The following is a 15,122-nucleotide window of genomic DNA, read 5'->3' as shown; positions in this document are numbered from 1 at the left end:
GTCAATCATGACTCTTGATCGACTACCCCTTCAAACCTCTTGGTCAATTATGACTCTTGCAATGCAATTAATTCCACTATACTTAATCGTTTTAGTTTCCTTTGAAGAATCAATATTTTGGTGTAAATATTTGGTCATCATATCTTTTAGTAAATACAAAAATTCAATTAATCCTATACATATTAAATCATAAACTTTGTAAAAATTAGTCACACAATAAATAGGTTGATGAGCAAGGTTGGAGTTAAGTAGATATAAATAAGCATATCATTTTGAAAAAAATACTATTTTTGTTTCCTATATATATATATGATAGAATGAGAAGAGAAAATCAAAATCAAAATCAAAGTAAAAATTATTTAATAACCTAACAACAATAAATTAAATGTATGATATTATGAAAAAAAAATTTCTTTTATATTTTTATTGTTCTTTTTTATGTTAAAATAAAGAAAATAATTTTTTAATTAAAATTATCACATTAGATATATGATATTGCGAGAATAATTTTTTTTTTAATGAATATACCTACTTAAATCTACAAAGCGCTTACCTTATCTAGCATTGGGGGGGGGGGCGGGGGCGGGGGTGGTGACTCACCATCCCAGGGTCCGATTCCCATCCTTGAAACACTTCTCCACTCCTTTATATGGCACTAGATAAATTACTAGATTTAGAGCTTCTTTGTTTTTGTATTTTAAAATTGTTTTTCAAAAAACATATTTGTTTAATATTATTTTCTTCGCTTCAAATTAATTTTTTTGGTGTTTTTCAGATCATTTTGATATATTGATATCAAAAATAAATTTTAAAAATTAAAAAACAATTATTTTGATGCATCTCCAAGCAAAAAACATTTTGAAAAGTAACCGCTATCATAATACCAAATAGACCTTTAAAAAGTTAGAATCTTAGTATTGATAAAATGTTATGCATGATCCGACAATGACCTAGCTTAAGGAGTGGAGGATTATAATGTGTTTAATATTATTGTGTAGAGTGCTTTTTAAAAGTTTTGTTTAATTAAAAATGTAATGAAATATTATTTTTTTCAGATTTTTTTAATTTTGACATCAACACATCAAAATTATTGAAAAACACAAAAAAAAAAAAACTAATCTAATGTTTTTTCAAACAAAAAATAATTTTAAAAGCAAAATTTTCTACAATACTAAAAGGGAAATTCCCCATTACTTGTAATTATAAATTTTTCATACCTTGTCCATAAACATATTTAAATTATTTGACTATTTTTTTAATGACTACGATTTGACATGTAGGGATTATATTGGAATTATTTAGTTATGTAAGGACTAAGTTGTATTTATCATAAACATTCAATTACAGACTTATTTTAATAAAAATAAAATATAACAGCCAAAATATATCTTTAAGAAATTTTATAGATTAAAATACATATGAGCAAAAAATACATGATGTGAGCACATGATATGTGTCAAATTTTGAAAGTTAGTAGCACCACCTGATAAGAAGTCATGGTAATATATATATATATATATATATATATATATATATATATATATATATATATATATATATATATATATAGTATTGACATTAAGATAAAAAAAACATCTTTTTTTAAAAAATTATAAAAAAATAAAAGCACCAACCTGGCTGTTACTTGTTAGGTGAGAACAACAACAATATTTAGCATTAACTACATGTATTCAAGAATTCAATAACTTAAATTATTAAGTAAGATCTTAAGATATAATTTATATTATTTTCTAATATATTTTTTAAAATAAAAATCATTTAAGCTTGAAATTTGTACAAATCCACATTACTTTATACTTGATTTTTATTATATAAATAGAGGTGGTGAAATTTGAATTCGTTACCACTTGATTATTAAAATTTTGATATCATATATATCAAAAAACTATCTTAATTTAATAACTTAAACTATTAAATAAAATCTTAAGATATAATATTATGTACCAGAAAAACACTCAGAATCAAACATTTATCGTTTTCAATTATCTTATTTTTCAAGAGTTGGTTAAACAGCCCTGTCAGAAGACCTACGGTGCTCAGTACTGTTCCATCATGGCCTCATGTATGAGACAGAAGCTAGACCTGTGATCTTTGCCAATTGGAGGAGAGTCATTTTCCAACAGCTAAAACTCTGGTTTTCAACCATTAGAAAAGCCAAAAGACCTCTCCAGTTTTGTGGGGCTTGAAGAAGTTGCGAACAAAAGCAAGACATCAAGCCAAAACAGCAACTATTTCTGTGTCTTTCATGTACAAAGAGACGCAAACAGTGCTTGAAAACAACTAGTAATTGAAATGTCTCTTACAGGTATGCATGCCTTTCATGTACCCTCTTGATTTTATCTGGCTTTCTTTACATGCGAAGAAGAAGACGACAAGTACCAATGTATATTTTCCCAACAATCTCAATGAAATCTGGCAAATATTGATCTTTGTCACGGTCGACAGGGTAGAAATAAGGCAATTTGGTACGTATAATATTCGATGCATGTTGTAGCTTTCAAGACAGTCAATCGATTAGCAAGTCACCACAAATTCCATCTCAAGGTTTCTCATACATTAATTTGCAATGGAGACAATAATTCAACTTCTTATCTCTACTACGTACACATGAGAACAAGGACCACCATGCTTGGGTGTATATGGTAATATTAATTAACTTACGCGTTCTATTTATTTATTTTTAATAAAAGAAATTCAATGGAAAACATTCTTCGATTATTAGATGAGACGTTTCATCATCACTCACCCCAACGTATATATTGATTTAAATTCAGGCAATGTGACCTTAGTGTGCTTATAAGCTAAGCAGCTTTTGGTGTAGTAGCCATGAGTGCTGGAAATTAAAGCTGTAATAATTAAAGTTGATAATTATTAAATTACGATTGTTGTTTGTGTGATGTTAGGTTTAAAGACAAGTAAAGAGTGTTTGATTAAATTAATATTAAAAATGATGTTGAAAAAGGGCACAGGTAATTTTTTTTTTCCTATCGAGGTGCATATGAAAAATAAAAAAACTATTTTCAATTCCATATAAAAAAAAGCTTAGGAATTTGTCAAATGAAGAAAACTAAGCTTAGGATTTTTTTTTGTGAAACAAATGGATTTCGTATTTACAAACTAATATGTCGTAATTATTTGAAAGGTTAAAGCGTAATTTTGTTATATAAAAATAAAATTAACAGGAACTAATTGAGGAAGGGAAATCACCATCTCCCTCCTTACATAGTAGTTTATGTGAACAATGTTTTTTTTTTTTTTTTAAGGTTATAGGTTTTTCTTTTATAATTTTCAATTTCTTCCTTTAATGAGTTTGTTTATTTTGGTCTCATGACCCAAATCATAAATTTGATGGGTTAACTCGAGTCTATTTTAGTTGAATTTTTTCTTCAATTTCATCATTCAACAAATGGTTGATTTAGAATTAGATTTCATATTTTTTTTATATTTGCTTTATATGAGGTTATTTGTTTGGCGGGTTAATCTGAGTTGACTTGGATTATTTTTTTTTGTGTCTTTTTCTTAATTGATTTTTTTTCAATTTCATCATTTAATATTGGGCTGATTGAGAATTGAGTTTTATAATTTGTTTTGATTTGCTTTAATTGGAGTTATCTCAGTCATATGACTCGGGTTGCGGGTTTGACAAGTAACCCGAGTTGACTCTAGTTATTTGTTTTTTTATTTTGTTTTTAATTTCATCCTTTACATTGGGTTGTTTGTGAATTGGATTTCATATTTTTTTTACTTGCTTTATATGAGGTTATTCTGATCTTATGATCAAAGTCGTGAATTTGACAATATAGAGAGATCACTTATGTCTATGGAAAGCTTCATCTGATAGGTACGTAAGTGATCACCAAGTTACCTCATATAGGAATTGTAATGCTTTGATCCTAACAACACGTTGCCTTAATCAAGGATAACAAACTTGTAAATATTGAGTATAACATGAACTATATGAATGTATTTAATTGATCAATAGAGGTGTTGTTTCCCATTTTTTACCCATAAAAAAATCAAGAAAAGAAAAAAAATAGAAAATTGACATGATAAAAAAATAGAGGTGTTTTATCCCAAGTGCAGGAGTGTCGAAGTAATAAATAACCCGGTAAGACCGGGGTCGAACCACAAGGAGGTGAACTATATAAAATTATAAACAACAAATGAAAAGGAATTGAAGAGAACTTTTGAGATGTGATATTGATGTAGGGATTAAACAATGATAAAATAATTGTCAAGGTTAGACGATCCACTAATGGTATTTTAAATAAGTATAGTATAAACTCTTTTTATTACTCAACTGGAAACCACACACAAAGGAGGTTCCAATCGGATTATAAATTATTAACATGATTATATTAATTATCTTATTTGAGTAATGCCAATACTTGTAAATATGATCAGGTATTCATGGTGATAACTTATGTTAACAACAAATCAAGTTCCTTTTATAGCACAAATGTCGGTTATACCATATAGTATGCTATGAAAATATCAAGTATTTGTTGTACCAAGGGTTGTACAACACAAATCTAGATTAACCATTTAATAAGCAATGTATTAAGAGTGAGTAAGATAACAAATACAAAACATGTTAGTATCAAACATTAAAGTCCATGTTGAGTTTATATTATACTTATTCTTACACCATTAGTGTACCCTTTTCACTTTGATAAAATTAACTTAGGTAAATATTCTCGCAGGGGTCACGAGCGCCACGACGTAGTCTGACGACGTTGGAGGTTTTTGTCGTGCCTCCTGTGTGAGGTGTGGTGTGTTGGGAAGGTTTTTTGAATTTAATCATAAAATTATGATTAAGGTTCAGGAGTGGCCACCTAGTATTATGGTCACTAGGAACCTATGGTCTGCGAGAGTCTGAGTAAGGGACTGGTTGTGTAAAGGAAAGATGCATCACCCCCAGTGCATCTTACCTAAGGTAACCTGCATTGTTGTTTGATTGTTTTTTTCTAAGTCGGGTTTCTATTCGTTGGTCTTTTCTAAGACTCAAGACAGATTTCTCTTCATGAGAGAGTCTCTACCTTATCGGGTTAAATCCTAACCATTCTAAAGTCTAAATTTTAGCATCGCATTTATTTACATGCTGTATCTTTAATACCTGAGAGTGTACTTTATCGTGTAATTTTACACCCCACAAATATTAAAGTCTACATCTGAATCCTAAAAACAATATTGGAAAAAGCTTTTTGACATCTTAGCCAAATCTTAATGGATAATCATAAACTGGTTACGATATCCATTTTTGCATTGCATTTTTTTTTTCATGAAAAATATGCTTGGAAAATTTTTAGGATTTGGCCGTATGCATGAAAATAATTTTTTTTTTAAAAGAAAAATTAATTTAAACGTTTTTGAGATTTTTTTTTGAAAATGTTTTTTTGAATTTTTTTTAAAATATATATTTCAGAGAAAATCGGGTATTTTAATACCGGATTTGTATTTTACAATGTAAATATACAACCCGATATTATGCAAAATTTGTAGAAAAATATTTGAGAAAATCACAATTTTTTGAAATGATTTTTTTAAAAAAGAATTTGGATTTTTTTTTAAATAAATATAGTCCACTGCATGAACAGTGGACGTGAATTATATAATTCACGCCCATTGTTCATGCGTGAACAGTAAAAATTCACGTTTATTGTTCATGCTGTGAGCAGAGACAGTGGAGAAGAAGAAGAAGAAGAAGAAGAAGAAGAAGAAAGGGTAGAGAAGAAAGCTACCTGGCGCGGTGGCGGTCTGGCCGTGGAGGATGATGTGTGGTGGTGAGGCCGGTAGTTAGAGCAGGTTGCAGGTGGCAGAGCAGGAAGAAAGAAGGAGAAGAAAATTTGCAGGAGAGAGAGAGGGATCTGCGGTGTATGCTTTGCCGTTGGTGAGGAGTTTAGGCAACCACTGGTAGTGGAGACGGTGACGAAACGACGGTGGTTGGAATGGTGGTGGCCGAAGGCCACGATGGAGAGAGAGAGGGAGAGGAAAGAGAGAATAATTGTAGAAACAAGGGAAAATGATTGGTTTTTGGCCGACTTTGGACCCGATTTTCTCCTCTCTCAGGCCATGAAATCCACCTCTATTTATAAGCGGTGGAAGAGGGCAATCTTGTCTACATTGAGTAAAACTTTCAGCTCTTGATTCAGTTGGGAAGGATCCTAATCGTTGGTTCAAAGTAGGCATGGTGCACTATCAAATCTGCAGAACAAGGCTGCCTGAGTTGGCCTCTTTAGGCTGGCGTCGACGCGATGGGCTGTCATTCAGCCTGAAAAAGCCATATGGGGTTGTAGACAAAGTGCAGAGGATCGTTTTCGTGCAAGATTTGTTAAATTTAGTGGACGTTAGGTACATCAAATGCAGATGCAAAGTAGGTGACATGAGCAGCTTTATCTGGGTAAAAGAAGAAGACAATGAACAGTGACCAGACAACGTATCGTCTAGTCCTTATTTTTTTAATCAAAACGGCGCCGTTTTAGGTTTGAATTAGGGATTTTAATTGATTTTCAATGTAGTCCTCCAGCTTTCAATTGCTTTCAATTGAACCCCTAATTGACTCTAAACTTTTGATTTAATACAATTAAACACGTGATGAACTTCAATTGGAACCCCGAAGTTACGCACCTATTGCAATATAGTCTTTGGTCTCGAATTTATGCAATTTAACCCCTAATTGATCATTATACTTTCAATTTCTTCAATTTCACCCCCGGTTTTTGTCAATTAAGCCCCTATAGTTTGGTGACTTTTGCAGATTGGTCATTGGCTGCGAATTTCTTCAATTTAGCCCCTAATTGACCCAAAAACTTCAATTTTCTTGCAATTTGGACCCTAATTTCAATCAATTAACTTGGTAAAAATTAAATTTGGTCTCTTAAAATTCCAAACTTCTCAATTAAGCCCAAATTAGGCTTCCAAACTTAATTTTTCACCAATTAAGCCCCAAATAAAATTAATTTGACCTATTTAAAGTATAATTAAGTCCTTGCACTTAATTAAATCCTTCAATTGGATCCAAATTAATTCTTAAACATAATTCAAATTCAATTTGGCCCATGATTAAATCAAATTGGCTTATTAAAAATTTAATTATGTCCTTGGACTTAATTTTTATGCAAATTCGTCCAATAATCACTTAATTTGACCTTGAATTTGCATTTTCTCTCTATTTTGTGGTATAATGGGGGTACAATTAGTTCTTTAATTTTCTCAAAAATTGCAGCTTGATTCCCCGGTTTGCTTTCTCCACGTTGCCAGCCTTTATTTTATTTTTTTATTTTTATTTTGAAAAAAAAATTAATTTTTGGGGAATAACCCAGAATTGGGTTATGACAAACATCATGAAGAAGGAAAACATAAATAAACAATATAAGAACATAAATATGATATAAGTTAACTAAGTATAGTAAAGGAAATGAAAAGCATAAACAAGAGATTAATATAACATAAAATAAAACTTGAACATTACAAAATACAAAGAGAGAGAGTGATCTTGATATGAACACCAAGATATCTAAATGTAAGGCAAATGCCTCCTTTTATAGGCTAAATTTTAGAACTATTGATTTGATGACTAATTATTGAGTGGGTGGCCACCTCTTGACTTGGTGACAACCATTATCTTCTTATTTGAACAAAACGTCATTGCTAGCGTCAGAATTTGAATAGATAGTTTTCATGAAAGTTCTGGGAATTTGTCTCAGCTTTCCAACAAAACAGGAATGAGCTCATTTGAACTTCTAGAACTTGAGATATGGGCTAAACACTGAACAGTGTCTGGGCTGCAGGATAGATTTCGACTTCTCTTTTGTTGCTACAATTTGAACTTGAAAATGGCCATTTGGAATCTGTGACTCCTCATGAAAGTTTTAGGCCTATGTCTTAGCTTTCCATTCATATAAACCAGACCTAAATCCATATTCTACAGCTCCAGTTATGATCCAATAACTGAATGATGTTCTAGTTTGAATTGAACCAGAATCTTTTCTTTAAGTTTAGCCCTTTCTTTGTCTTCTCAATTTCAATAATTAAACACATTAATCAATCCTTTAAATTGTGAGATATGCCTGCATTAAAAATGAATATTTATCATAAATTAAAGATATCTTATGTTATCAGACTTGGTATTATAAAACATGCTCAAGTTAGGGAATTTAATGATACTTTAAGTGCAATATGATGATATAAAACTTTAATGAAAATGCACTTTTAAGTACTAATAAAAAATCTAAAAATATAAGAGGATACACATGAAAAAAGCCTAGAAGATTGCCTAAGTTGGTGATGAAGGACCAAAATAACAAGTGGAAAAGTTGAAGGACTAGAATTAGCAACCCGATTCTGATTTAAAAAAGAGCCCATTGGTGAAAATATTTCTATTTGGGGTAAAGAAATACAAATTTAGATGAGTAATGATTCAATGGGGATTTTAGAAGGCTTAGTTAATTTTATTAAGGACTTAATTGCAAGAAACATCTTTTCTTGGAGTCAATTCAGGTGTTAATTAGAAGAAATTGAAGTTTGAGGACTGAAATTGGACTTTGAAAAGTTTAATTGGTTAAATCAAGGGCTTAATTATAATTTTTTTGTAGTTTGATAACCAATTAAGGGTTTGAGTGAAGCAATTCAAAGAGAAAGACCAAATCGTAAAATACTAAATTGGAAGAACAAAGACTAAAATGAGATTTGTCAGATCCCACATTAAAAATACTAATTTCTAAGGATTTAACCCAGACGACACGTCGTTTAGCCTTTGTTCATCTTCTTCCTTGACAATTCATAATGATCGGGTTGACACATTCTGAGCTCGTTGTGGAGTTCTAGACCATCAAATGACATGTGGTTTTCTGTAAATGAAAGAGGAACATCCGCTCTACAACCCCATTTTTGTGAAATTGGACATTTATATCCTAATTTTTCCATAGAAGTCCCCAATATTTTGTCCCTAATCATCCATCACTCAATTTTAAGAGTCTGGGCTAACCAAGTTGGCACTTTCAAGTGAGTGAATATAGAGATACAAACCTCCAAATTGAACAAGGTTGGATCCAAACAAAAGATGTTAACACCTTCTACCAACTTTAGGTGGTTTTCAATGACGATGACATCATAATTGCTTCAACAAAGCCTTGAAAGTGGTCAACCTAGTCAGCCTTAACTGAGATACCCATATGCATAAAACCACTCAAATTTTTCTTGTGTTCACACATAGAAATTTCCAAAGGGTTTTTATCAAAGGCTGAGAACACTTCTCTTAAGATCAAAGGGCTGAAACACTTACCTTGGTCTCCAAGTTTGATCAAAACCACCTGAATCCAAAACCATCTATCTTGTGAAAAAACCAACATAGTTTTGGTTTGTTAGAACCCTAACAAACTCATCTAGAAGCTCTGAATCAGTCTATAAAATGAGAGGTAATTCGACAAAAGAAAAAAAAGACAAAAAGGAAAAAATTTAGCTAAAGTCTAAAGGATTCAATAATGAGGTCAAGAACTCAGTAAAGGTCAAAGGTTTGGCCTTGGTGGGTGTAGAGATAAGAAGAAAGAAAAGCAGCAGTATAAGTCCTTTTCCATTGAAGATGTAAAGCTCATAATGTACTTTTACAAACTTTGAAAGTGAAGTCTATGAGGTCTGCTAGATTCAAAACCTTATGTTTACTCTATAGTGCAATTTTTTTCCAGTATATTGATGCGTTGGATGTGAAAATTGGTGTCCTGTCATTTCTTTTTAATGTCATATGGTGTTAAGCTTGCATTTAGTTTGATGCTAAAAATATAATTTTTTTGTTCTTAATCTTGTTTGAAGTTTATTATTATTGTTGCTAGGATGTCTAGGAGGTGTTTGGTTTTGATAGAAGTTGAAGAAAAAAGTTAGAAATGTGACAATAGTTGGTTCTATGTTGGTTAATGCATAGGTTCCTGAGTTTTGATTAAGTTCTTTAAGTGCCAACATGCTAGTTTTGAACTCAAATTTGTATGGTATGTAGGTTATTCTTAAGTTGGCAGTTTTTGAAATCAAAATTTATTGCATGTTTATGATGTTTTGGTGATATTTGTTAATGCTTTTTATCCAAACATGTTTGCTCTTGGTAATGTGGTTTATATGGACCAAAAACTAGAAGTTTAGAGGCCTAAAAGATCATGACAGGTTTTTTTTGGGTTTTTCTAGCAATGTTCTTCGTGTTCTTGGAAAGAACATTGCCTTGACCCCTAGGTTTGAATCATTTTTGGTCTATTTCTTTGCACATAAACCTTTTTTATGCATGATTAACCAAAAATCTAGTGTTCATTTTCATTAATAACATGTTTTAAATGGTTTTTAATCCTAGAATTTTGGTTTTGAATCGAAACCCATTTTGACAAAATCATGATGTTTAAGTGAAAATCGAAGTGAGTGGATGCTAGATTATTGATCCTTGCATTATTTTTCAATATGTATATGCTTTTGTTTTGATCAAATCTGGCCTGATTTGAAACCCATGTTGCTGGGTTCGGTGTTAGTGTTCTTGGTGTTCTTTATTTTTCTTGGTGTTTGATCTATTTTTGTAAGAAAATTTTATGTTTTTTTGTGTTTTTTTAGTTTTGATTTGTTTCAGTTTAAATCTCTCTTATGGTTTAGTTTTGGGTTAAACCTTTTTCTTTTTTTTTATTCGGTTCATGGTTGAACAATGTTTTCAGGTCGACCCGGTCAAGTTAAAATCAGGACACTTGGTAAATGCCTATTTGGTTTGCTAGTATTTTTGTGAAAGGGTTTTTGGCCTAAGGTGTTATTTGACAAACATACCTATAGATAGGGGTGTTCACGGTTCGGTTCGGTTCGGTTTTGACTAAAAAAACCAACCGAACCGAATTTCAATATTTTAGAGAAATATTAACCGAACCGGACCGGAAACCGGTTCAAACCGAGCCGGTCCGGTTCGGTTAAATCCAGTTTTTTTGGAAAAAACCAGGAAACCTAATCCCTTCATTAAATCCTGTTTTTTTTTTGAAAAAAACCGGGAAACCAAAATCCCTTCATTTATGGGTTTTTTTTTCGGTTTTTTTAAAATTAACTTAGCCTTACAGTAAATTGAGTTTTAAAATTTATAGAAACCTGAATTAATTCACAGCTTGGTTGACTGCCATAAACGGGAATTCCCTACTGAACACTTATCTTTCAAATTTTCAATATGCATGCAATGTGGAAGTGCCATCTGCAAGCCTTTCTTCTCCTGGTCACTCCGAACTTTTCTTCTCCTTTCAGCCTTTCAGGTTAAGGCATATGTAGACAACTTCAAATTCAAGGGGCATCCCAAGATTGATGACAAATAAATTTATTTTTCATGTCTTGTTTCCTGGTTTATAAGCCTGAAGTTGTTCAAATGGTTTACACTTACAGGTAGTGAGCTATGCTGAGAAAATCATATATCCAAGGAATGTAAACCATTGAATTCTTCACATGAATTTAGACATGAATTCAATCTGACAGATACAATGCAATAAATCAATTTCAATATGCATGCAATGCAATAAATCAATTTCAATATGCAAGATGCATGATCAAATTTTAACACCTCAAATTAAAAGTTTGTTCGCACTAGAAAAGTTAACATTAACAAGCGAATACATTAGCAACCAACAATAAATTATCATAAACATCCGGCATAGTTTGAAGAAAAAAACACAGCAACACCAGCATCCAAAAATTCCAGCAACAGAAGCATGGGCATCCAAAAATTCCAGTAAGGATAATGCTATTAAAAAAACACTAGCAAATTAGCAACATATTAGAGTTCAACTATTGAAAGAATTAAATTAAGTATGCAAAATGTTAAGGGGAATTAACAAAGTAAAGTAAATTAATTACCCAGAACAATTATATTCCAAAATTGCACCAAGCCACCAATACTGCTTACAAACAATCAGTTGAGATTTTTAAACTTTCACCAAATTCTACAAAAACATAAATTAAAAAGTTAGATTAAACATATGTAAATAAATGATATTATAAAATAACTATATTTAAATTTGTAAAAGAAATTACCTGACTCAATCATCTCAGAATTTTCAATATAATACATGTAGTTGCTGATGTTGATTGGAATTGATGCTAAACTCAACCAATTCTGACAACAAACCAGTGCTTGCACTGTCGATGGAGATAAAGAGCTTCGAAATGGATCTAAAATACGACCACCAGTACTGAAAGCTGCTTCAGAAACAACTGTAGATACCGGAATAACTAACACGTGTTGTGCCACCTTAGAAAGAATCTTGTATTTTGTAGCATTACACCTCCACCAACCCAAAATATCTAATTTAAAATCATTAGGATCCTCACAATCATCACCTAAATACCTCTCAACCTCATTTTTTTTTTGTACACCGCCTTCTTCCTCTAAATGTTTTTTGAATTGAGAAGCTAAGTCATCCAACATATCATCATTTACCACCATTAAATCAACATTAACATTTTCATTTATACTAGTTCCAACACCATGAACAACCTCAACATTCTCATCAACATTCATATAATGCTCAAACAACCTTAGCAAAGTATCTTTAACCTTAATTGTAAAATTTTCAGCCTCTTCAACATCATACAATCTTCCAAAACAAAATCTCACATACTTCAATTTGAAACGTGGATCTAACACAACAGCCACATACAACAAAAAGTTTTGTGTATCTTGATCCCCCCAATATTTTTTATAGTTTGCCATCATATTCTTTGCCATTTTACTTACATAAACATCTTCACTTCTACAAAGTTGAGATATGCTTGTATGTATGGAAATCAATTCATGAAAGAAAGAATTAGATGTCACATACAACGAGCCAGAAAATTTCAATGTAACCGTGTAAAATAGTTTCAAGAACATTGACAAAAGATCTAGCCTTTTCCCAATCTTCTAAAGCAGGAGGACCTAAGTTTTTTTGTTTTCCTTTTGAATCAACCTCAAAGTAACTCAAATACCTAGGATCGGTTTCTTCTAACCTCATAAAAACCACATCAAATTTATCAGCCGCATCTAGCATCATATATGTAGAGTTCCATCTAGTTACAACATCCAAGCAAACAGATTTTTTACTCCCAATTTTCAACCTCTCCGCACATTGGTTAAAAACAAGTTGTCTAGAAGGAGAAGATCTAACAAACCTCACTGCATTACTAATCTTAACAACTAAATCATCAATATCTTTCAATCCCGCACATACAATAAGATTAACAATATGTGCACAACATCTAACATGCATGAAGTCATTTGACAATATATTAGTTGTCCAATTACTTGTTACTCTCTTCAAATATTTTATTGTCAAATTATTTGAACTTGCATTGTCAACTATAACTGTTAAAATGTTATCAATTCTCCATTCCAACAAACAACTCTCAATTGCTTGGCCAATTGTTTCACCTTTATGATTAGAAACTTGACAAAAGTTTAGAATTCTTTTATTCAAGTTCCAACCTTCATCAATCCAATGGGCAGTCAAACACATATAATTAATATTTTGGATTGATGTCCAAGTATCGGTTGTTAAACATACACGTTGATCCTTAAGAGCTTTCTTTAATTTTTCCTTCTCAACAATATAAATTTTTAAACAATCTCTCCAAATCGTCAAACGAGAAGGAACATCAAATCTAGGTTGCATTACTCGACAAAATGATTTAAATCCTTGGTTTTCAACAAAGTTAAAAGGTAGCTCATAAAGTATAATCATTTTTCCTAGGGCTTTCCTACACTCTTCATAACTATAACCCACCGCCTTAATAGTCACCAGATTTCCCTCTTCACTATTACCCCCTTTTATTATAGGCCTAGGTTGTAAGACTAAAGTTTTTTGTTTTCGGTCAATCACAAAAGGAAAATTTTTGCATACACCTAGATGACTCCACATGTTACTAGTCCCATTAAGTATAGTATGGCATGCATAGTCTTTTCCACAATACATACATGCAGCCCTAGGAGCCTTATCATTACCATCTAATTTTTTAAAGTGATCCCAAATCTGAGATGTTTTTCTTTTATTAGATCTAGAAGCTGGATTACCTTCACTTTCAGTGTTGCTATTTGTACTAGAAGTAGCAACTGGAACTGAAACTGGAAAAGAATTGGGTTCTGAACTTGAAGGATTTGATTCAATTGGTGTAAGATCTTCCCGATTATCCATCTGAAATTAAAACAGATTATAAAATAATGAAAAAAAACATTATTTGCCTGTGCAGCTATTAATGAACTGAAAGTGTGTTTTGTGATCTAAAAAAATTAATTGAGATAGATGCCTTGTATATTTGCCTGTGCAGCTATTAATAAACTAGTTCTGTTTGTTAGTCTCTTTAAAATTGTGTGTAGAATTTATCAAACATGTCTATATTTAACCTGATAGGCAAATACTGTCCTCTGATCTCGTTCAGGATCAACCTCAGGCTCCACTGCTTCTTCCTTTCTTTCTTTATATCTTCTGCAAGACAATGGAAATTAAAATTATTGATCTTAATTTATAACCAATTAACCAGTATCAAACAATGAGGAAAACAACCAGGAACTAAAACATTCATAAAGAAAATGCAAATATAATGCTAATTTATCCTTCAAAAGAAAGGATGTTTTTTTCTTATATTTGCTTTATCATCATTAAAGAAAAGGTAGAAAACAATCCAAAACATTATAAAAAATGTCTCCAATACAAGTTAAAACGCCGAACCCACGAAACATAGTCCTACAGGCAACTGGACAACATTAACATGAGAGGACCCGTGAATGTCTGTTGAAATTAAGACATCTTCATCTTAAAATTAACAAGAACCAACCTGAGGACCAATGTTGCAAATTACAACTAAGAGAAGTGAACTACAAAACCCAACTTCAAGTGATGAATTAATAAATTTGCACCTTCGATAAAAACATAATCTTAAATGGAAACAGTATCATCAAGCTGTATCAATGGCAATACCAATGGACCTATATGCATTAATGTGACCTGTTAACAACTTAATAGAGTTAAATTTGTATATCCCAAAAAGAAACCATCAGCAGAAGGCAGGAAATAAGCACTCAGAAGCTAATATCACTCCCCAGTCCCCACAGTTCTACTACCAGTCCCGTAGATTAT

The 15,122-nt window shown here is 31.6% G+C and overlaps 1 protein-coding gene across 2 annotated transcripts; it reads right to left on the bottom strand.

The window, feature by feature from the left end:
- Window positions 1-11,662: 11,662 nt before the first annotated feature.
- Window positions 11,663-14,169, bottom strand: LOC112323755 (zinc finger BED domain-containing protein RICESLEEPER 1). 2 transcript variants are annotated; one of them, XR_002977213.2, is made up of 4 exons: window positions 14,060-14,169; window positions 12,046-12,225; window positions 11,869-11,954; window positions 11,663-11,755 (listed from the first exon to the last, which is right to left on the bottom strand). XR_002977213.2 is itself a non-coding variant. In XM_024582981.2 (3 exons), exons 1-2 carry the CDS (start codon window positions 12,737-12,739, stop codon window positions 11,914-11,916), a joined length of 735 nt encoding a protein of 244 aa, XP_024438749.2. In that variant the 5' UTR covers window positions 12,740-12,754; the 3' UTR covers window positions 11,663-11,755; window positions 11,869-11,913. The 2 variants fall into 2 exon arrangements, 1 of the variants encoding a protein (XP_024438749.2); XM_024582981.2 differs by lacking the exon at window positions 14,060-14,169 and having other exon boundaries at window positions 12,046-12,754.
- Window positions 14,170-15,122: the final 953 nt, after the last annotated feature.

Source organism: Populus trichocarpa, chromosome 13 (genome assembly GCF_000002775.5).
Source record: "Populus trichocarpa isolate Nisqually-1 chromosome 13, P.trichocarpa_v4.1, whole genome shotgun sequence".
In the NCBI taxonomy this organism is placed as follows: Eukaryota; Viridiplantae; Streptophyta; class Magnoliopsida; order Malpighiales; family Salicaceae; genus Populus; species Populus trichocarpa.
Note: the sequence above shows the minus strand (reverse complement) of the source record. Positions and strands in the feature narration are given on the sequence as shown.